Source organism: Hyperolius riggenbachi, chromosome 1, assembly GCF_040937935.1.
Source record: "Hyperolius riggenbachi isolate aHypRig1 chromosome 1, aHypRig1.pri, whole genome shotgun sequence".
NCBI classification, from domain to species: Eukaryota; Metazoa; Chordata; class Amphibia; order Anura; family Hyperoliidae; genus Hyperolius; species Hyperolius riggenbachi.
The window spans coordinates 344220159-344242560 of NC_090646.1; the positions used below are offsets into that span (position 1 = coordinate 344220159).

Below are 22402 nucleotides of genomic sequence, written 5' to 3' on the forward strand. Positions count from 1 at the left end.
AATGCACATAAGAGACAGCTTTTCACCAGTAAATGCACGTAATGAGAGACAGCGTTTCACCACTAAATGCACATGAGACAGCCTTTAACCAGTAAATGCACGTAATGAGAGATAGCCTTCACCACTAAATGCACGTAATGAGAGACAGTGTTTCACCAGTTAATGCACATAATGACAGACAGCCTTTCACCAGTAAATGCATGTAATGATATAGATGTCCCCAGTATATGTAGCCAGGGGTATGTGTGCCCAGTATATGTAGCCAGGGGTATATGTCCCAGTATATGTAGCCAGGGGTATATGTACCCAGTATATGTAGCCAGGGGTATATGTGCCCAGTATATGTAGCCAGGGGTATATGTGCCCAGTATATGTAGCCAGGGATATATGTCCCCAGTATATGTAGCCAGGGGTATATGTGCCCAGTATATGTAGCAGGGGGTATATGTGCCCAGTATATGTAGTCGGGGGTATATGTGCCCAGTATATGTAGCCAGGGGTATATGTGCCCAGCATATGTAGCCAGGGGTATATGTGCCCAGTATATGTAGCCAGGGGTATATGTGCCCAGTATATGTAGCCAGGTGTATATGTGCCCAGTATATGTAGCCAGGGGTATATGTCCCCAGTATATGTAGGCAGGGGTATATGTGCCCAGTGTATGTAGTCAGGGGTATATGTGCCCAGTGTATGTAGTCAGAGGTATATGTGCCCAGTGTATGTAGCCAGGGGTATATGTGCCTAGTGTATGTAGCCAGGGATATATGTGCCAGTATATGTAGCCAGGGGTATATGTGCCCAGTATATGTAGCCAGGGGTATATGTGCCCAGTATATGTAGCCAGGGGTATATGTGCCCAGTATATGTAGCCAGGGGTATATGTGCCCAGTATATGTAGCCAGGGGTATATGTGCCCAGTATATGTAGCCAGGGGTATATGTGCCCAGTATATGTAGCCAGGGGTATATGTGCCCAGTATATGTAGCCAGGGGTATATGTGCCCAGTATATGTAGCCAGGGGTATATGTGCCCAGTATATGTAGCCAGGTGTATACAGGATATTCTCAAAAAATTAGCATATTGTGATAAAGTTCATTATTTTCTGTAATGTACTGATAAACATTAGACTTTCATATATTTTAGATTCAAATACACACAACTGAAGTAGTTCAAGCCTTTTATTGTTTTAATATTGATGATTTTGGCATACAGCTCATGAAAACCCAAATTTCCTATCTCAAAAAACTAGCATATTTCATCCGACCAATAAAAGAAAAGTGTTTTTAAAACAAAAAAAGTCAACCTTCAAATAAGTATGTTCAGTTATGCACTAAATACTTGGTCAGGAATCATTTTGCAGAAATGACTGCTTCAATGCGGCACAGCATGGAGGCAATCAGCCTGTGGCACTGCTAAGGTGTTATGGAGGCCCAGGATGCTTCGACAACGGCCTTAAGCTTATCCAGAGTGTTGGGTCTTGCGTCTCTAAACTTTCTATTCACAATATCCCACAGATTCTCTATGGGGTTCAGGTCAGGAGAGTTGGCAGGCCAATTGAGCACAGTAATGCCATGGTAGGTAAACCATTTACCAGTGGTTTTGGCACTGTGAGCAGGTGCTAGGTCGTGCTGAAAAATGAAATCTTCATCTCCATAAAGCTTTTCAGCAGATGGAAGCATGAAGTGCTCCAAAATCTCCTGGCAGCTAGCTGCATTGACCCTGCCCTTGATAAAACACAGTGGACCAACACCAGCAGCTGACATGGCACCTGAGACCATCACTGACTGTGGGTACTTGACACTGGACTTCAGGCATTTTGGCATTTCCATCTCCCCAGTCTTCCTCCAGACTTTGGCACCTTGATTTCCGAATGACATGTAAAAGTTGCTTTCATCCGAAAAAAGTACTTTGGACCACTGAGCAACCGTCCAGTGCTGCTTCTCTGTAGCCCAGGTCAGGCACTTCTGCCGCTGTTTCTAGTTCAAAAAGTGGGTTCATGCATCCATCTGCTGAAAAGCTTTATGGAGATGAAGATTTCATTTTTCAACATGACCTGGCACCTGCTCACAGTGCCAAAACCACTGGTAAATGGTTTACTGACCATGGTATTACTGTGCTCAATTGGCCTGCCAACTCTCCTGACCTGAACCCCATAGAGAATCTGTGGGATATTGTGAAGAGGAAGTTGAGAGACGCAAGACCCAACACTCTGGATGAGCTTAAGGCCGCTATCGAAGCATCCTGGGCCTCCATAACACCTAATTAGTGCCACAGGCTGATTGCCTCCATGCCACGCCGCATTGAAGCAGTCATTTCTGCAAAAGGATTCCCGACCAAGTATTGAGTACATAACTGAACATAATTATTTGAAGGTTGACTTTTTTTGTTTTAAAAACACTTTTCTTTTATTGGTTGGATGAAATATGCTAATTTTTTTTAGATCGGAAATTTGGGTTTTCATGAGCTGTATGCCAAAATCATCAATATTAAAACAATAAAAGGCTTGAACTACTTCAGTTGTGTGTATTTGAATCTAACATATGAAAGTCTAATGTTTATCAGTACATTACAGAAAATAATGAACTTTAACACAATATGCTAATTTTTTTAGAAGATCCTGTAGATGTCCCCAGTCAGGGGAGGACTGGCCCAGGGGGACGGGGGGCAATTGCCCCCCGGGCCGCCCGAATCTTAAGTAATTAGGGCCAGCCGCTGCTATACACAGCGGCCGCAGACATACCACAGGTGACAGGTTCGCAGTGGGGATCGCAACCTCGCGCGATATTTCCCGGCAAGTTGAAGTATCCAATCAGAGAAGGGGCTGAGGCGGCCGGTCGTGGTGTGCCCTTGTGCGTGGCTGCGCCTGCGGTGGATGTGAGCGGCACAAGGACACAAATAGCTTAGGTCCTCTCCGGCTCGGTGGGTTGACCCTGCTTGACTCCGCCCCCCGCCTGGAGCCATTGCCGCCCGCAACGTGCTGCTGTGCCTGCGGTGTCATCGGAGTGAGCTGTCTCACTCTTCAGCTTTCTGTGCTGGGGGGGCTGGGGGCCTGGAGCTGTGGCTACGAGTGGCTGGCTGGCCTGGCTGGAGGAGTCGGACACAGTCCTCCCCTGTGCTGCTGTGCCTGAGGTGTCGTCGGAGTGAGCTGTCTCACTCTTCAGCTTTCTGTGCTGGGGGGCTGGGGCCTGGAGCTGCGGCTACGAGTGGCTGGCTGGCTGGAGGAGTCGAACACTCTGGGGGCTGGGAGTCGGAAATGCCACCTATAGCTGCTTGCTGCTGTGGAGGAGGAGGTGTAGAGTAGGACTGAGGAGACAGGAGGATAGAGGAGGTCGGGGCCAGGTTGCCAGAGGAGAAGGTGGTTTTTATAAATTTTGTTTCTGTACTTCTTCTCCCTTCTTGTCACTGAGTTACTAACACTTTGCTGCCTGCCTGCTACTGCTGTCAAATTCAATTCTCTGTCCAGGCCAGTGCCCTCTGAGGTTTTTTTTTGTGTGATAATCATCCCCACTCTGACCCTGGCCTGAGGGGGAACGTTTTTTCTTCTTGTGGTGCGATTGGCGGCAGGGATAATGGTGGGTGGGCAGGAGTGGGGTTAGGCATCACCAGGTAGGTAGGTTTTTGTGTGTGTGTTGTTTAAAGGAGTTATCAGGCATTTTTAATGAAATAAGTGCTACTTACCCGGGGCTTCCTCCAGCCCCACGCTCCCAGCATGTCCCTCGCCGCAGCTCTGCAGTCAGCCATTCGCTGCCGCTGCCTCCCAGTCCCCGGCGATGGCACCAGTCCGACCTAGATGTCGGCCTGTACTGCGCCTGTGCGAGCAGCACTGTCAATCACCGCCACGTGGACCGGAATGTACTGCGCAGGCGCAGTAGTTCTGCGTCTGCACAGTACGCTCTGGTCCATGTGGCGGTGATTGACAGCGCCGCTCGCACAGGCGCAGTCGGCCTGACATCATCGCCGGGGGCTGGGAGGCAGCGGCAGCGGACAGCTGACTGCAGAGCTGCGGCAAGGGACATGCTGGGAGCTTGGGGCTGGACGAGCCCTGGGTAAGTAGCACTTATTTTCATAAAAAAAAAAAAAAAAAGCCTGATAACTCCTTTAAGGTTAGGCATCAGACACAGACAGGTAGATTGTGCGGAGAAATGGGGTTAGGCATCAGGTACAGTGTGTGTGTGTGTGTGTGTGTGTGTGTGTGTGTGTGTGTGTGGCTGTTAGTCATCACAATTTGAAGATTTGCACACAAGAAAGATATGGCTTTGGGCTGGGGATGCCGTGAAACGGGCCTCTAGTTTGTGTTGTCCCCCAGGCCAAAAGGTCCCAGTCCTCCCCTGTCCCCAGTATAGGTAGGTAGGACTTACCATGTGTATAGGTGTCCCCAGGAGGGGTGGAAGTGGAGAGAAGAGGAAGCCGTGTGGACAGCGGCGGAGAAGGGGGGCCGTCTCCCCCCCTTCCCTCACCTTGGGGCTCCCACTCTCTGCCTCGCTCCCCCCTCAGATATCAGCAGCTGGCGTCAGAAGACTCACTCTCTTCCCAGCGCGGGAGAGAGAGATCGATCTGTGCGCCGCTACTCTGGTCTAGACTAGACCAGAGCGGCGCACAGATCAGCCATGTTGGGAAGAAAGTGAGTCTTCTGACGCCAGCCGCTGATATCTGAGGGTGGAACGAGGCAGAGAGTGGGAGCCCCAAGGTGAGGGAAGGGGGGGAGACGGCCCCCTTCTCCACAGCTGTCCACACCGCTTCCTCTTCTCTCCGTTTCCACCCCTCCTGTTGCTTGGCAACCCTGCGGAGGGGGGGCTTTTGCAGGGGCTGACAGCTTGTCAGCTGGGGCTTAAGCCTGGGTAAGCCCCAGTGTAGCGCCGCCACTGCCAAGGAGCATTTCTGGCTACCACAGCGCAAAGGTGCATTTGGATAATTTGGTTCCTTAAAGCTTAATGCACGTTTCACAGCTTAGGCCTTTTCATTAGAGGTCATATATCCTAAGTGCATCAAAGAGCATATAAAAACAATAACCTTGGAGGACCCAAAAATCAATCATAAGTTAAGGTCGGCTTTAACAGGACGTTGCACCCATTTGGAGTGATTTAGATCCACTGTGGAGCGGCCATGTTCCACGTGACCCAGGGACTAAAACTTTAAATATGCCCCTAATAATTCAAGGGGTTTAAGCAAGGTTATTTGTATTAATATAGGTCATATATGTATTTACAATATTTGTATGGAACCCACATTTGGTTTTATAAAGAATTGTATGTGATATGTACTGTTATAATATAATATACTGTATGGATTTAATAAAATAGATTTGTTTTAGATGATGGAATGACCTCCTTAGTACTTTCCCAGATTGATTACATACTATGAAAAGATGTTGTATGTATCTTGCTCTGTATGTGTGTAAGGCCTGGTGCACACCAGAGGAGTTTTTCTGAGCGTTTTGAGTTTTTAAATCTGCTGCTAATGTTATCCTATGTGTCTGTGCACACTGGAGCAATGATGTTTTGTAAAAAACCCCATAGCATTACATTGGGAAGAGCTTTTAGAGGTTTCAAAAGCTCTTCCCAATGTAATGCTATGGGTTTTTTTTACAAAACCTCATTGCTCCAGTGTGCACAGACACATAGGATAACATTAGCAGCAGATTTAAAAACTAAAAACGCGCAGAAAAACTCCTCTGGTGTGCACCAGGCCTAAGTGTATAAACGTACATAGTTTTTGTGGGTGTGTGTGACAGTGGTGTGATTATGGGGTAGTGTTGTCCGAATCATGAACGATTCGGATCTTTGATCCAAATCTATTTTGTGAGTCGAATCATCCGAATCATCAAAATGAGTGATTCGGATCACAAAAGGGGCGGGCCAAGAGCGACACGCCCCCTCTCAGCGGGCAACGGGGTCCTGGATGCAGAGCAGAGATGGATCGCTCTGTTGAAGGGGAGGCAGCCTTGCACAGTCAGCCACAGGTAGATGAGAGAGGGGGGACATCGGTGCCACTGCCAGATATGTGTAGAGCACACATACTGGCTGTAATGTGCTGCTCATTATAGGCTGTCTGTTCCGTAGTTGTGCACAGTGAACACATTGGAAGCTTTTGGCTCAGCTCAGCACAGCTCAGTAACTTTGCAGGCACTGTGATTGCTGTGCAATATGATCCTCCTGCACTTGGCTCTAAACAGCTGTACTTCACTTCTGGGAATGCTTTGGGGAATGCTTTCTTTCACTGTGCGACGTTTGCATATAAAGTATACAGATGAACATATAGGTGAAATATATATAAAGCATAATGATTGCAGCATGTGGGTATTGTGTGCAAACAAACATTTCTGCTCTCTGCTCGTCCCTCCTCCCTTCTCTGTCCACTCCCTGCCCTCTGTCCATCTTCTCCCCTTCTCTGTGTGTCCACCCCCCTCACCTTCTCTCTCTACCGCAGGGAAAGTCCTGTCCTGCTATTCATTTCACCCCGGAATGCTTCCCTAGTAAAATGATCCGAGATTCGGATCAAAGATCCAGATCTTTTCAATGATCCGATTCGAATCATCCGGATCATTGAAAAGATCCGAACTTTGCATCTCTATTATGGGGTAGCAGCCTCCACAGTTGTGGGAGGGACCTTGTGGTGAGGGGGGACCGGACTTCTTCCCTCCCTCCACCAGGACCCCCTCCTATGCTTCCCTGGCAGCCGCTGCTCATCCTCCCCTTCTCATGCTGGCAGATCAGAGTAGCGGTGCTCTTACCATCGGGCTCCAGTGTTGGATCCTCTCTGTGATTCTTCTGCAGCTGTCCGTTCTGCTCTGCCTACATCTTGGTCTTTTGTTTGCCATTTATCATTACACAGCTTGCAGGAAGAGTCGGACCAAAACCGAGGCAAAGCAAAATGAGGGGCTTCAGTAGGAGTGTAGGGGGGACCAGCGCTGGAGCCAGGAGGTAAGATCAAATGCACCACTGTGCTGGTATGACTGTAGGGAAAAAGGAGCATGAGTGGCAGCTGCCAGGGAAGCATAGGAGGGGGGTAGGCAGAGGAGGGGGATAGATGAAGGAACAGAAATCCAGTGCTGTGAGGCAGAGACAGGGGGAATGCAGGATGTGATCCCACCGATAAAAGGCAAGGTCCCCAATCTCTACCTCATCCCCTACTTCTATCTCTATTCCTGTTAGTTCCCCCTGACTGCTTATGCCCTTCCCCCCCCTATGATGACCCCACGTAACCACTACCTTTTGCTGCTTGGCTTTTACCTAAAAGTGGCAAATGCAGCAGTCCACCCAGCCACTTGTGTAACTATTCTGTCATCATTCTGGCCATACATGTCCTAATCTGTCCTCCTTAAGATTTCAGGAAGCGAGTCACGTCCTGCACTTAATGCGGGGCTGCGCGCTTGTGCGCATGCACTCGCCATCCCACACGTGCATGTTTGCTCCCTCGTCGCTCCCGCTCATGCACCAGTTTAAAAGTGAACAATTGCTCTATAGCAGCAATCATTAATTGAAAGTTGAAAAGGTTTAACCTCCCTGGCGGTAGGATTATTTTTAGATTTTAGGGTCTAAAAGTGGTGCAATTTTTTAGCACGATTTCAGACCCTAAAATGCGGAAATAATCATACCGCAGAGATCTCAGCATTGACTCACCTTCCTGGGATCCAGTGCTACAATTCTCCCTCCGTCCTTTGGTTGGTCGCTGTAACCCTGTACTGAAATGGCCATCTGTCCTCATGACGACAAAGGGTGATCTCACCAGAGGGATGTAGAGCCTCTGAGGTCAGGAAGAAAGGCTGGTGGCGAGTTGAAACGCCCACTACGCACTCTGAATAGAACTCCCAGCGGATACCAAGAGACAGGCTCGGGGCTACCGCTAGGAGCTGCAGATTTCCAGCCCCGAGCCTGACTCGGTGTTACCACCAGAGAGGTTAAAGAACAACTGAAGCAAGAGGGATATGGAGGGTCTATTTATTACCTTTTAAGCAATACCAGTTGCCTGGCTAGCCTGCTGATCCTCTGCCTCTAATACTTTTAGCCATAAACCCTGAAGAATCGTGCAGCAGATTCGTTGTTTCTGACATTATTGTCAGATCTAGCAAGATTAGCTGCATGCTTGTTTCTGGTGTGATGCAGCCAAATAAATCAGCAGGGCTGCCAGGCAACTGGTATTGTTTAAAAGGAAATAAATATGGCAGCCTCCACATTCATCTCACTTAAAGGAGTTATCAGGCATTGTAAAGCAAAATAAGTGCTACTTACCCGGAGCTTCGTCCAGCCCCATGCTCCCAGCATGTCCCTCGCCGCAGCTCTGCCCGCAGCCTTTCGCCGCCTCTGCCTCCCGGTCCGTGGTGATGACGTCAGGCCGACTGCGCCTGCGCGAGCGGCGCTGTCGATCACCGCCACGTGGACCGGAGCCTACTGCGTACTGTCACTTTAAAGGACAACTCCTTTAAGTTGTCCTTTGAAGTGACAGTGTCACTAACTGCAGATCATCGCAGTGGCCATTTAAAGAGACACTGAAGTGAAAAAAAAATTATGATATAATGAATTGGTTGTGCAGTACAGCTAAGAAATAAAGCATAAGGAGCAGAGACATAAGTCTATCTGTTTCCAGTACAGGAAGAGTTAAGAGATGTCGTGGTTCTCTCCCTTGCCGCAGATTATCGCAGTGGCCATTTAAGTCAATGAGGTATGACAATGGGATGGAAGTGCTTCGGGTACCACAGAAGTAAGGCACAAGCTGCAATGTGGTACCCTACGACTCCTGGAAGTGCACCGGAAGTCATGTGTTACTTTTTAATCGATCCCACCACGGCTATACGGCGCGGTGGGATTGTTCCAAATCCCACCACTACCACAGTGCACAAGTGTAAAAGTAACTTAAATGGAACCTAAAGGAAAACAAATCTGGCCAGTTTAGCTTGCCTGGGGTTTCTTCTAGCCCCGATGTCCTTCCGGTCCCTTGCGGTCATTCCACTCTGATCCACTCAGCAGCTGTCCCATCGGAAACCTGTATGCACAGCCCGGGCAGTGCATCCCACCGATCGTGCTCCTGTGACTGGAAGCGTTCTGTGCTTGCTCAGTTGGTCAGCTTTTTGAGGTGCATAGCTGCTAAACGGATTAGGGCAGAATGACGGCGAGGAACCTGAAGGACTACAACGGGCCCGGGAGAAACCCAAGGTAAATTTCACTGTCTAGATTAGTATTAGTTTAGGTACCCTTTAACCCAGGGGTCGGGAACCTATGGCTCGCGATCCATATATGGCTCTTTTCATGTCCGCATATGGCTCTCTGGCTCGCTAAAAGACGTGTGACAGAGCGGCCAGAGAGCCTGTGTTTACTTTTGCAATCTGCGCCGCCGCCCCCTCCTCCATGCCTGGTCTTTATAGTTACGTGTGCCTCCTTGATCGGCACCGCCTCCCACGCCAGAATTCTGCCTTTTCTCCCCGATCTCCTCCGAGATGGATGATGCTGGCGCTGGCTATAAAAGTGATGTCACACGTTACGTGTGACACGTAGACGTCGGCGCAGCCAGCGGGAGCAGAGGCAGCTTGGCGGGGGGGAGGAGCCGACCCAACGACGTGCGACCCAGAGGCAGCCGCACCCATAGCTACGCAGCCAGCCACTACTCCTGCCTCCGGAACGTGTACTAAGCAGCAGCAGCAGCGAGTGAGAGCCTGCCGGACTGCCGCCATCGTGGTCACTTCAGGAGGCCACTCCAGGTCCAGGAGGTCACTCCAGTCCACTCTCCTCTGGTAAGTTCATTGTGGGGAAATCTTCTGCCAACGAGCTTGCATGTGTGGGGAAATCTGCCAATGAGCTTGCATTTGTGGGGAAATCTGCCAATGAGCTTGCATTTGTGGGGAAATCTGCCAATGAGCTTGCATTTGTGGGGAAATCTGTCAATGAGCTTGCATGTGTGGGGAAATCTGCCAATGAGCTTGCATTTGTGGGGAAATCTGCCAATGAGCTTGCATTTGTGGGGAAATCTGTCAATGAGCTTGCATTTGTGGGGAAATCTGTCAATGAGCTTGCATTTGTGGGGAAATCTGCCAATGAGCTTGCATTTGTGGGGAAATCTGCCAATGAGCTTGCATTTGTGGGGAAATCTGTCAATGAGCTTGCATTTGTGGGGAAATCTGCCAATGAGCTTGCATTTGTGGGGAAATCTGCCAATGAGCTTGCATTTTTTGGGAAATCTGTCAATGAGCTTGCATTTGTGGGGAAATCTGCCAATGAGCTTGCATTTTTTGGGAAATCTGTCAATGAGCTTGCATTTGTGGGGAAATCTGCCAATGAGCTTGCATTTGTGGGAAAATCTGCCAATGAGCTTGCATTTGTGGGGAAATCTGCCAATGAGCTTGTATTTGTGGGGAAATCTGCCAATGAGCTTGCATTTGTGGGGAAATCTGCCAATGAGCTTGCATTTGTGGGGAAATCTGCCAATGAGCTTGCATTTGTGGGGAAATCTGTCAATGAGCTTGCATTTGTGGGGAAATCTGCCAATGAGCTTGCATTTGTGGGGAAATCTGCCAATGAGCTTGCATTTGTGGGGAAATCTGTCAATGAGCTTGCATTTGTGGGGAAATCTGCCAATGAGCTTGCATTTGTGGGGAAATCTGCCAATGAGCTTGCATTTGTGGGGAAATCTGTCAATGAGCTTGCATTTGTGGGGAAATCTGCCAATGAGCTTGCATTTGTGGGGAAATCTGCCAATGAGCTTGCATTTGTGGGGAAATCTGTCAATGAGCTTGCATTTGTAGGGAAATCTTCTGCCGATGAGATTGCATTTTGTGGAGTGGACTATTGTGCACCTCACCTGCCCACCCAGCACCTTGACCTACCTCTCCACACCCTGACCTGCCGCACCCATTATTTACTGGTGAATGCTGGCCACTGTACGATTATTTTATGATGAAATGCTGCCCACTTTATGATTAATTTCTGGTGAAACATTGCTGCATTAGAATTATTTTATAGTGAAACGCTGCCCCATTACGATTATTTGGCACCTATGGGGGGGCCCCATCCAAATTTTCGCAGGGGGGGGGCCCAGTGATTTCTAGTTTTGCCCCTGTCCCCTGACCGGCCTTCCCAACCCACCACCCCTAGCCATCCTCCCCTGCCCAGGAGTTCACAACCTAATCCTACCATAGTAGTCAGTAGATAGCAAGTAACAATGTTTGATTGTATGGTCTGTGTTGAGGTGGAGTCAAACATGGCAATTATGTCTTATAATTTCTCCATAGGAATTTGAATTGTGTCGGAGGCTTTAACCAGCTTTGGCAGGCTGTTACGGAACTTCCCACCAGCTACACTCGCAATTGGGTACCCTGCCTTCATTATCTCTGCCCTGCCCCACGGACCACAAACTAAGGTGGTATCCTCCTTACCTCAGTCATCAAGCTGATTACAGAAGATGGCTAAAAGAAAAAAAGATGATCAGTATCGTACTTTTCAGCCGGAATGGACAGAGGAATTCGCCTTTATGGAGAGAGCAGGTTCTGCAGTGTGTCTACTATGCAACGATAAAATTGCATCAATGAAACGGTCTAATTTACAGCAGCATTTTGAAACACGCCATACTACTTTTGCATCAAAATATCCGGTGGGGGACAGCAGGAAGAAAGCATGTAAAGAGCTACTGGGTAGAGTGCAAGCTAGTCAACAGCAACTCCGTGTTTGGACCCAACAAGGTGACTGGAATTCAGCTAGCTTTGCTGGTGCTTTAGCATTTGTGAAACATGGAAAGCCATTCACAGATGGGGAGTATGCCAAAACATTCATGCTTGATGTTGCCAATGAACTTTTTGACGACTTTTCGGATAAAGACAAAATAATCAAACGAATAAAAGACATGCCTCTGTCGGCAAGAACTGTTCACGATCGTACCATCATGATGGCAAATAAAATTGAGGCAACACAAGTGAAGGACATAAACACAGCACTATTCTTTTCTCTCGCTTTGGATGAGTCAACAGACGTAAGCCATTTATCCCAGTTCAGTGTGATTGCAAGGTATGCTGTCGGTGACAAAATACGTGAAGAAAGTCTTGCTGTTTTGCCTATGAAAGGGACAACAAGAGGGGAAGATTTATTCAAGGCTTTCACTGAGTTCGCTAAAGAACAAAATCTACCTATGGATAAACTTATTTCGGTGTGTACTGATGGTGCTCCGTGCATGGTGGGGAAAAACAGAGGATTCGTATCGCTTCTTCGTGAACATGAAAAGAGACCCATCCTAAGTTTTCACTGCATCCTACATCAGGAGGCACTTTGTGCTCAGATGTGTGGCGAACAGCTTGGTGAGGTGATGTCACTGGTCATTCGGGTTGTAAACTTTATAGCTGCACGAGCTTTACATGATCGCCAGTTTAAAACACTGCTGGAGGAAGTTGGGAATAATTATCCTGGTCTGCTTCTGCACAGCAATGTGCGTTGGTTGTCAAGAGGAAAGGTGCTCAGCCGTTTCGCAGCTTGTCTGAGCGAAATCCGGACTTTTCTTGCAATGAAAAAAGTTGAGCATCCTGAGTTAGCAAACACTGAGTGGCTCCTGAAGTTCTACTATCTTGTGGACATGACTGAACATCTGAACCAGCTCAATGTGAAAATGCAAGGCGTTGGAAATACAGTCTTATCCCTTCAACAAGCAGTGTTCGCATTTGAAAACAAGCTAGAACTGTTCATCACCGACATTGAATCAGGTCGTTTACTACACTTTGAAAAACTGGGAGAGTTTAAAGATGAATGCACAGCAAGTGACCCTGCTCAACATCTTGATCTTCAGCAGCTAGCAGGCTTCACATCTAATCTCCTGCAGTCATTCAAAGCGCGCTTTGGAGAATTTCGTGAGCGCACTCGTCTTTTTAAGTTTATCACCCATCCACTTGAGTGTGCAGTGGACAGCACTGACCTTAGTTACATCCCCGGCGTCTCTGTCAGAGATTTTGAGCTACAAGCTGCTGATTTGAAGGCCTCAGACGTGTGGGTGAAAAAGTTCAAGACATTGAATGAAGATTTGGAAAAACTTGCATGCCAGCAAGCAGAGTTGGCGAGCAAACACAAGTGGGCAGAAATGAGAAAACTTGAACACGCGGACCACCTGATTCTCAAAACTTGGAACGCTCTTCCCATTACATACCACACACTGCAGCGTGTGAGTATTGCTGTACTGACGATGTTTGGCTCTACATATGCATGTGAGCAGTCTTTCTCACATCTAAAGCACATTAAGTCTAACCTACGATCACGTTTAACGGATGGAAGTCTCAACGCCTGCATGAAGCTCTGCCTCACCACGTATCAACCAGACTACAAAGCCATCAGCAAAACCATGCAGCTCCAGAAGTCCCATTAATGCAGGGTAAGAAGTACTTTATTTATCAGGTGCTAATGGTAAACAATAAGTATCTGAATTCTTTTTAATAATGTTATGCAGTTGCTAACCATTAGCAACTGCATAACGTTATTAAAAAGAATGCAGACACTTATTGTACTTTAAAACTGTTTGTTTTGCATAAAATTTACACATTACCTTGTATTTAGTTTTAAACATATTGTATGGCTCTCACAGAATTTAATTTTAAAATATGTCGTGTTTATGGCTCTCTCGGCCAAAAAGGTTCCCTACCCCTGCTTTAACCACTTGAGGACCGCAGTTTTAAACCCCTCTAAAGACCAGGCCATTTTCCATTAAATTGGCCACTGCAGCTTTAAGGCCAAGCTGCAGGGCCACACGACACAGCACACAAGTGATCCCCCCCCTTTTCTCCCCACCAACAGGGCTCTCTGTTGGTGGGGTCTGATTGCCTCCCAGATGTTTGTTTATTTATTTTTTTGTTTATTTGTGTTTTTTTAATTAAAAAATTTGTTTTTTTTCTTACTAGTGTAATTCCCCCCTGCCTCCCTCCCCCCACCAGCCAATCCTGTGATCAGCTGTCATAGGCTTCAGCCTATGACAGCCGATCACCTCTGTGCCTCAGAAGGGGACAGCCGTGTCACACGGCTGTCCCCAGTATGTCCCCAGTACAGCGCTGCTGTAGATCGCAGCACTGTACCGGTAATTAGGCGGGGAGGAGCTTCGCTCAACCTCCTGCAAAACAGAGCCCCAGGACCTTACGCCGAGCGGCATTAGGCGGTCCTTGGGCTGTCGCGGCAGCCACGCCCATCGGCGTGACGCGATCGGCTACTAGTTAAAGGGTACAAGAGGTGAGTAGAAAAAAAGGTTTTACACATACCTGGGGCTTCCTATACCCCTTTCAGGTTGATCGGTCCCTCAGCGACTCTACTATGGGTCCCGGTAATTTCCCAATTCTGCGCCAGTCAGTGCAGGTGCAGTGCAGCCGGCACGCTCCCCCGGCTGGGAAATTTCCCACAATTCAGCAAACCGTGGGCGCTTTGCGATTGCTACAAAGCACCCGAAGTGGGTCCCAGGCTTCGCTGACCTCAGTAGCTTACACCTTAATCCTTGTCTCCTGTTACTAAGGATGACATGAGAATAGTGATCAGAGTGTAAAGGTGGCCACTAACCATACAATTTGCTGAACAACCTTTATGACGATTCATGTGAATGAGCATAAATGATTGTTTGTGTCCACTAGTGAAAAAAACTCCTAACCAATCCGATCAGAAATCGATCTGATTTTCGGATTGATCCCGCCTATCTGATTGGATTGGTTATAAGATTTTTGTCCATAAGTGGTCCGAAACAGTCATTACCGATCGTTCATACGAAGAATTGTTTGTAAACGATCGTTCTGCAAATTGTATCATCAGTGGCCACCTTAAGATTCTAAGGACAGTTAGGGCCCTTTTCGAACGAAAATCGCATTCGCTACAATGAGATGCAATCGCAATTTTCTTTATTTAAAAAGTGTGTTTACCCCGCAATTTACCTAGGAAATTAATAAAAAAAAAAACTTGAGCAAAGAAATCATCTCCAATAAACATGGTATATAATATATACCCAGTATATGGCGATATGAAAAAAAAGGGATGTAAGTCACGAACTGATGCAAACACTTATGGTGCTCACACATGGTACAATTTTTTTCATCCAATCTTACCATTTCTGTGTAGTATAAGGGTAAATTGAGTGAATATACTGAAAGGATAATTCAGGCAGTTCCCTTATATTACATAGAAATGGTAAGATTGGATGAAAAAAATTGTACCATGTATGGGCACCATATGGACCATTTTCCATTGCTGACGTGATGCAAATGGGGCTACCTTGTCGCATTCCATCACTTCTGCTGCCGTTCGCTTCCCTTCCGCATCGGGAGATGTGGAAGTCTATGGATGGTTTCAGGGCATCCACAGAGCAATGCGGCTATGTAGCTGCATCGCGCCGCATGTAATGGAAACAGGCCCTTAATAAAAAGAAACAAACTAGAATACCCCTATTTAATGAACAAAAAAATGAATATACTGTATGTATGTATGTATGTATATATATATATATATATATATATATATATATATATATATATATATATATATATATATACATACACACACACGACTGCATATTTTTTGAGCAAAACTTCATTTGAAAACCTGCAGTACAATAAAAGTATTAAAATCAATGTGTGGCCTCGAGGTCTCTGGATTTAACCAAATGGATGTACAAAGCAGAGGAGTATAATATATAAAGCATATTGATGCCTGGCATATAAATCATAATTCCCTGACATATAATGCACCACTGTTGTTCTTAGCACACACTGCACTGGCATAAAAGAGGTTCGGTTACCCCACCTCAGCAGTCTATTATAAATAACTTTATTATTATGAGTGCCGTGGTTGGGCAGTATAAAACAGTGCATGGAGAGAATCCAAGCTATAATACTTGTTTGCATACAGCAATAGAGCAATCCTAGACTGGCAGCAGCATAGTTGTAGAACTGGCATGAATAGTGAGAGCCACAGCGAGCCAGAGGAGCAGGCTGCACGTGTCCATACGTCCCCAGCTCGGGGCACAGCCACAGCATGGCACCCGGCCGGAAACGCATCCTCCGCGGACACACTGCCAGCGACAGACCGGAGAAGGAGGTGGACATGTCTCCGCTCTGCTCTCTACTCAGGCGACAAGGACATCTGTGGGCAGCTGACAGGGACGATTAGAGGCATCACCTGCAGGCAGCAACGAGGAGCCAGCAGCTCGTTTGTCAGCCAAGAGGACGGCATTAGTTGTGCCCGGAGCGCCCCCTTGTGGTCGTGGTAGAGTAAACTCATTGTAACAGTGTTTTTATGGTATTTTGTGAATGTGTAACTGCATAGCGGCCCCCGTGTAGTGCAGAATATTGGCAGCCGGGGTGTAAAGTAGTAATTCCACCACTCATCTCTTCGGTCTGCCCTCTCCGGTGTCCCGGCTGCCTCTCTTGTCACGTTACGTGAGGATAGAGGGCGCGCTAATCATAGAGAGGGGGGGGGGGGGGGGGGGGGGGCACGGGAGTGCAGCAGATGGCTGCCTGGAGGGGTGTGAGTTAGAGATGGGAAGTTCGGATCTTTTCAATGATCCGGATGATTCGAATCGGATCATTGAAGAGATCCGGATCTTTAATCCGAATCTCGGATCATTTTACTACCGGAAGCATTCGGGGGTGAAATGAACAGCAGGACAGGTCTGTGGACAGGAGAAGGGGAGGGGGGTGGACACAAAGAGAAGGGGAGAAGATGGACAGAGGGCAAGGGAGTGGACAGAGAAGGGAGGAGGGACGAGCAGAGAGCAGAAATGTTTGCACGTAATACCCACATGCTGAAGTCATATGCTTTACATATATTTCACCTATATGTTCATCTGTACACTTTGAAAGAAAAGGTCGCACAGTGAAAGAAAGCATTCCCAGAAGATAAGTGCAGCTGTTTAGTGCCGAGTGCAGGAGGATTATATTGCCTTTCAATCACAGTGTCTGCAAAGTTACTGAGCTGTGCTGAGCCTAAAGCTTCCCATGTGATCACTGTGCAGCACTACGGAACAGACAGCCTATAATGGGCAGCACATTATAGCCAGTATGTGTGCTCTACACATATCTGGCAGTGGCACCGATGTCCCCCCTCTCTCATCTACCTGTGGCTGTGCAAGGCTGGCTCCCATCCAACAGAGCGATCCATCTCAGCTCTGCTTCCAGGACCCCGCTGCCCGCTGAGAGGGGGCGTGTCGCTCCTGGCCCCGCCCCTTTTGCGATCCGAATCGTTCATTTTGATGATTCGGATGATCGACTCATAAAATAGATTCGGATCAAAGATCCGAATCGTTCATGATCCGGACAACACTAGTGTGAGTTACTTCTTTAAATTACACCCCACCGTCGACTATACCCTGCACCGCGTGGGTATATTTGTTACCCTCTGACTACCTCTATCGTATACTGGGGGAACCTTCTGGCTACATGTATTGGGGGTCACTTCATGTGTTGCGATCAACAATCCATCATCAGCATAATTACAACAGGTATATTCTATTGTCTTGTCATAATTCAGATTGCAATATACCCTGCATTTATTATACTGATGATGGATTGATTGCAGCATATGACCTGACATACTAATACACTAGTAGTAACCTAGGTGGCTGCTGTATCTCCTCTCCCTGAGCCTTATTGGTGTTTGGATGATCATTAGGTTTGTGAGAGCTTTACTTTCATCTGTGTTGAATCTGCATGGGAGCTCTGTAAACATTTCTACTATATATACTTGTTTACATACAGCTATACAGCTAGACTGTCAGCTGCCTAATATTTAAAGTGCAAAGGAATGCATCCATACATAAAATGCAACATTATCATAAATAACATGAAAATAGCAAGGTTCTAAAAGTCTTTATTTGTAAGTGTGAAAAGAAGGGAACAATCCCAAATTAGAGCTTAAAGAAAAAACATCCACTGACCAAAGCAAGTATTATAGAAGAAATAACATGAATAGTGAGAGCCACAGCAGTGGCGTAGCAACAGGCAGTGGCGTAGCTAAGGAGCTGTGGGCCCTGATGCAAGTTTTACAATGGGCCCCCCCCCCCAAGCACTCTATATATAACAATTGATACGACGCACCAAAACCTACCAAAGGCAACTACAGTGTCAGAGGTGCAAGAAGGGGATGGGGAGCAGTCTGTTAATGATAACCACTATTTAATGTATCTATAGAAGTGATTGTTATGAGCACAGGACCAATAGAGAGCTAATACTGTAGTTGAGGGAGGGCTTTTGGGGCCCCTCTTGCCCAAGGGCCCCGATGCGGTCGCAACCTCTGCAACCCCTATTGCTACGCCCCTGGCAACAGGGAATGCAGAGGTATCGACTGCATCGAGGACCCTGCACCAGAGCTTCCCACTAGAAGGGCCCCTTCTCCATCCACAGTGAGAGCCATTATCCACAAATGGCACACAAATGGAACAGTGATGATCCTTCCCAGGAGTGGCCGGCCGACCAAAATTACCCCAAGAGCGCAGAGAAAACTCATCCGAGAGGCCACAAAAGACCCCAGGACAACATCTAAAGAACTGCAGGCCTCACTTGCCTCAATTAAGGTCAGTGTTCACGACTCCACCATAAGAAAGAGACTGGGCAAAAACGGCCTGCATGGAAGATATCCAAGGCGCAAACCACTTTTAAGCAAAAAGAACATTAAGACTCGTCTCAATTTTGCTAAAAAAAAACATCTCAATGATTGCCAAGACTTTTGGGAAAATACCTTGTGGACCGACGAGACAAAAGTTGAACTTTTTGGAAGGTGCGTGTCCTGTTACATCTGGCGTAGAAGTAACACAGTATTTCAGCAGAAGAACATCATACCAACAGTAAAATATGGTGGTGGTAGTGTGATGGTCTGGGGTTGTTTTGCTGCTTCAGGAGCTGGAAGGCATGCTGTGATAGATGGAACCATGAATTCTACTGTCTGCCAAAAAATCCTGAAGGAGAATGTCCGGCCATCTGTTCGTCAACTCAAGCTGAAGCGATCTTGGGTGCTGCAGCAGGACAATGACCCAAAACACACCAGCAAATCCACCTCTGAATGGCTGAAGAAAACCAAAATGAAGACTTTGGAGTGGCCTAGTCAAAGTCCTGACCTGAATCCTATTGAGATGTTGTGGCATGACCTTAAAAAGGCGGTTCATGCTAGAAAACCCTCAAATAAAGCTGAATTACAACAATTCTGCAAAGATGAGTGGGCCAAAATTCCTCCAGAGCGCTGTAAAAGACTCGTTGCAAGTTATCGCAAATGCTTGATTTCAGTTATTGCTGCTAAGGGTGGCCCAACCAGTTATTAGGTTCAGGGGGCAATTTCTTTTTCACACAGGGCCGTGTAGGTTTTTGTTTTTTTTCTCACTAAATAATAAAAAACACCATTTAAAACTGCATTTTGTGTTCAATTATGTTATCTTTGACGAATAGTTAACGGTTTTTGATGAGCAGAAACATTTAAGTGTGACAAACATGCAAAAGAATAAGAAATCAGGAAGGGGGCAAATAGTTTTTCACACCACTGTATATATATATATATATATATATATATATATATATATATATATATATATATATATATATATATATATATATATATATATATATATACACACACACACACACACAGTGGCTTGCAAAAATATTCGGCCCCCTTGCAGTTTTCCACATTTTGTCACATTACTGCCACAAACATGAATCAATTTTATTGGAATTCCACATGAAAGACCAATAGAAAGTGGTGTACACGTGAGAAGTGGAACAAAAATCATACATGATTCCAAACGTTTTTTACAAATAAATAACTGCAAAGTGGGGTGTGCGTAATTATTCAGCCCCCTTTGGTCTGAGTGCACTCAGTTGCCCATAGACATTGCCTGATGAGTGCTAATGAATAAATAGAGTGCACCTGTGTGTTATCTAATGTCAGTACAGATACAGCTGCTCTGTGACGGCCTCAGAGGTTGTCTAAGAGAATATTGGGAGCAACAACACAATGAAGTCCAAAGAACACACCAGACAGGTCAGGGATAAAGTTATTGAGAAATTTAAAGCAGGCTTAGGCTACAAAAAGATTTCCAAAGCCTTGAACATCCCACGGAGCACTGTTCAAGCGATCATTCAGAAATGGAAGGAGTATGGTACAACTGTAAACCTACCAAGACAAGGCCGTCCACCTAAACTCACAGGCCGAACAAGGAGAGCGCTGATCAGAAATGCAGTCATGGGGCCCATGGTGACTCTGGACCAGCTGCAGTGATCTACAGCTCAGGTGGGGGAATCTGTCCATAGGACAACTATTAGTCATGCAGTGCACAAAGTTGGCCTTTATGGAAGAGTGGCAAGAAGAAAGCCATTGTTAACAGAAAAGCATAAGAAGTCCCGTTTGCAGTTTGCCACAAGCCATGTGGGGGACACAGCAAATATGTGGAAGAAGGTTTTCTGGTCAGATGAGACCAAAATGGAACTTTTTGGCCAAAATGCAAAACGCTATGTGTGGCGGAAAACTAACACTGCATATCACTCTGAACACACCATCTGTCAAATATGGTGGTGGCAGCATCATGCTCTGGGGGTGCTTCTCTTCAGCAGGAATAGGAAAGCTGGTCAGAGTTGATAGGAAGGTGGATGGAGCCATATACAGGGCAATCTTGGAAGAAAACCTCTTGGAGTCTGCAAAAGAATTGAGACTGGGGCTGAGGTTCACCTTCTAGCAGGACAACAACCCAAAACATAAATCTAGGGCAACAATGGAATGGTTTAAAATAAAACATATCCATTTGTTAGAATGGCCCATTCAAAGTCCAGATCTAAATCCAATCGAGAATCTGTGGCAAGATCTGAAAACTGCTGTTCACAAACTCTGTCCATCTAATCTCACTGAGCTGGCACTGTTTTTCAAAGAAGAATGGGCAAGGATTTCAGTCTCTAGATATGCAAAGCTGGTAGAGACATACCCTAAAAGACTGGCAGCTGTAATTGCAGCAAAAGGTGGTTCTACAAAGTATTGACTCAGGGGGCCGAATAATTACGCACACCCCACTTTGCAGTTATTTATTTGTAAAAAATGTTTGGAATGATGTATGATTTTCGATCCAATTCTCACATGTACACCACGTTGTATTGGTCTTTCACCTGGAATTCCAATAACATTGATTCATGTTTGTGGCAGTAATGTGACAAAATGTGGAAAACATGAAGGGGGCCAAATACTTTTGCAAGCCACTGTATATATATACACTGTATGTATGTATGTATATATATATATATATATATATATATATATATATATATATATATATATATATATATATATATATATACATCCCTAATAATCCTCAAGTGTCCCTGCGTCCTGTCCGTGTGTCAGTGCTTTTGCGCTACTGCACATGTCCTGCACTGACACAGCCGTTGGGGCAGGATGGGCTAGGAGGCGGGCCAGGAACGTGTCTGCGCACCCGGCAGGATTACGGGCGGCAGACGGGTGCACGCACGATGGACATGTGCGCGCACATAAACACTGACTGGCAGCGGCAGGACCGAGACATATATTTATATATATTTATCCACACACACACATACACATACAATGAACAGTGAATTGTTCACCATAGAATTCTAGGATGTACACTATAGCTTATCTGAATTTTCTGCTTGAGATTATGTACAATCAACGACCTGGAATACGCATATTCTACATTACACTACTTCTGGAACAACTATTATGTATACATCAAACACCACTTCAACATTTGGCCCTTGCTCAATTGCTGTGTCTATAATCTATCAGTTCTCAGTTTCTCCTGGGATATACAGCTAAAAGCAGCCACAGACACAGCCAGAATTTTTTCTCTTAGAGGAATAGAGTACCCAGCAAGCTCATGGCGGACCAGAGCTCCTAGGAGTGTGTAAGGGGCTACAAAGGACCACAAAGCCCTCTTACTAAAATGCTATAGAAAACAAAAGTTTTCCTTTTTAAAAATCATACCCCATAGAGCCACATTAATCCATGCCATGCACTGATAAGGATCAACCAATTCGAAACAGTCTGTATGCATGTTGGATTATTGAGACTCTGTATATTTAACAAGCTGACACATCATTGCATTCCAGTGGATCTAGAGGTGTGTTTCGCTTACAGGGACAACAATGGATGATTAGCATATTCAGCAGTGATGCACTGGGAGACATCTCAGAATACTCTCCATCCGTCAGGAAATATCCAATCTTCAATCTTCACCTCCCACCTGCTCACAACCTACTCCTCCTCCACCCTATCCTCCCCTCACCTCCTTCACTCCTACTACCACTGAGGAAGTCAACCACCTGCTGCAGACTTCCCATACCACTACCTCCCCCCTTGACCCTATCCCTTCTGATCTACTTCAGCCTTACTTCACGGATCTGGCCCCAGTCCTCACTACCCTGTTTAACCTCTCCCTATCCACAGGCACCTTCCCCTCAGACTTCAAG

The 22402-nt window shown here is 46.4% G+C and overlaps 1 protein-coding gene across 1 annotated transcript; it reads left to right on the plus strand.

Moving 5' to 3' along the window:
* The first annotated feature begins 11388 nt into the window (after window positions 1-11388).
* LOC137518464 (protein FAM200C-like) lies at window positions 11389-13326 on the plus strand. The gene has a single exon (XM_068236393.1). It carries the CDS (start codon window positions 11389-11391, stop codon window positions 13324-13326), a length of 1938 nt encoding a protein of 645 aa, XP_068092494.1.
* The last annotated feature ends 9076 nt before the right edge of the window (window positions 13327-22402 follow it).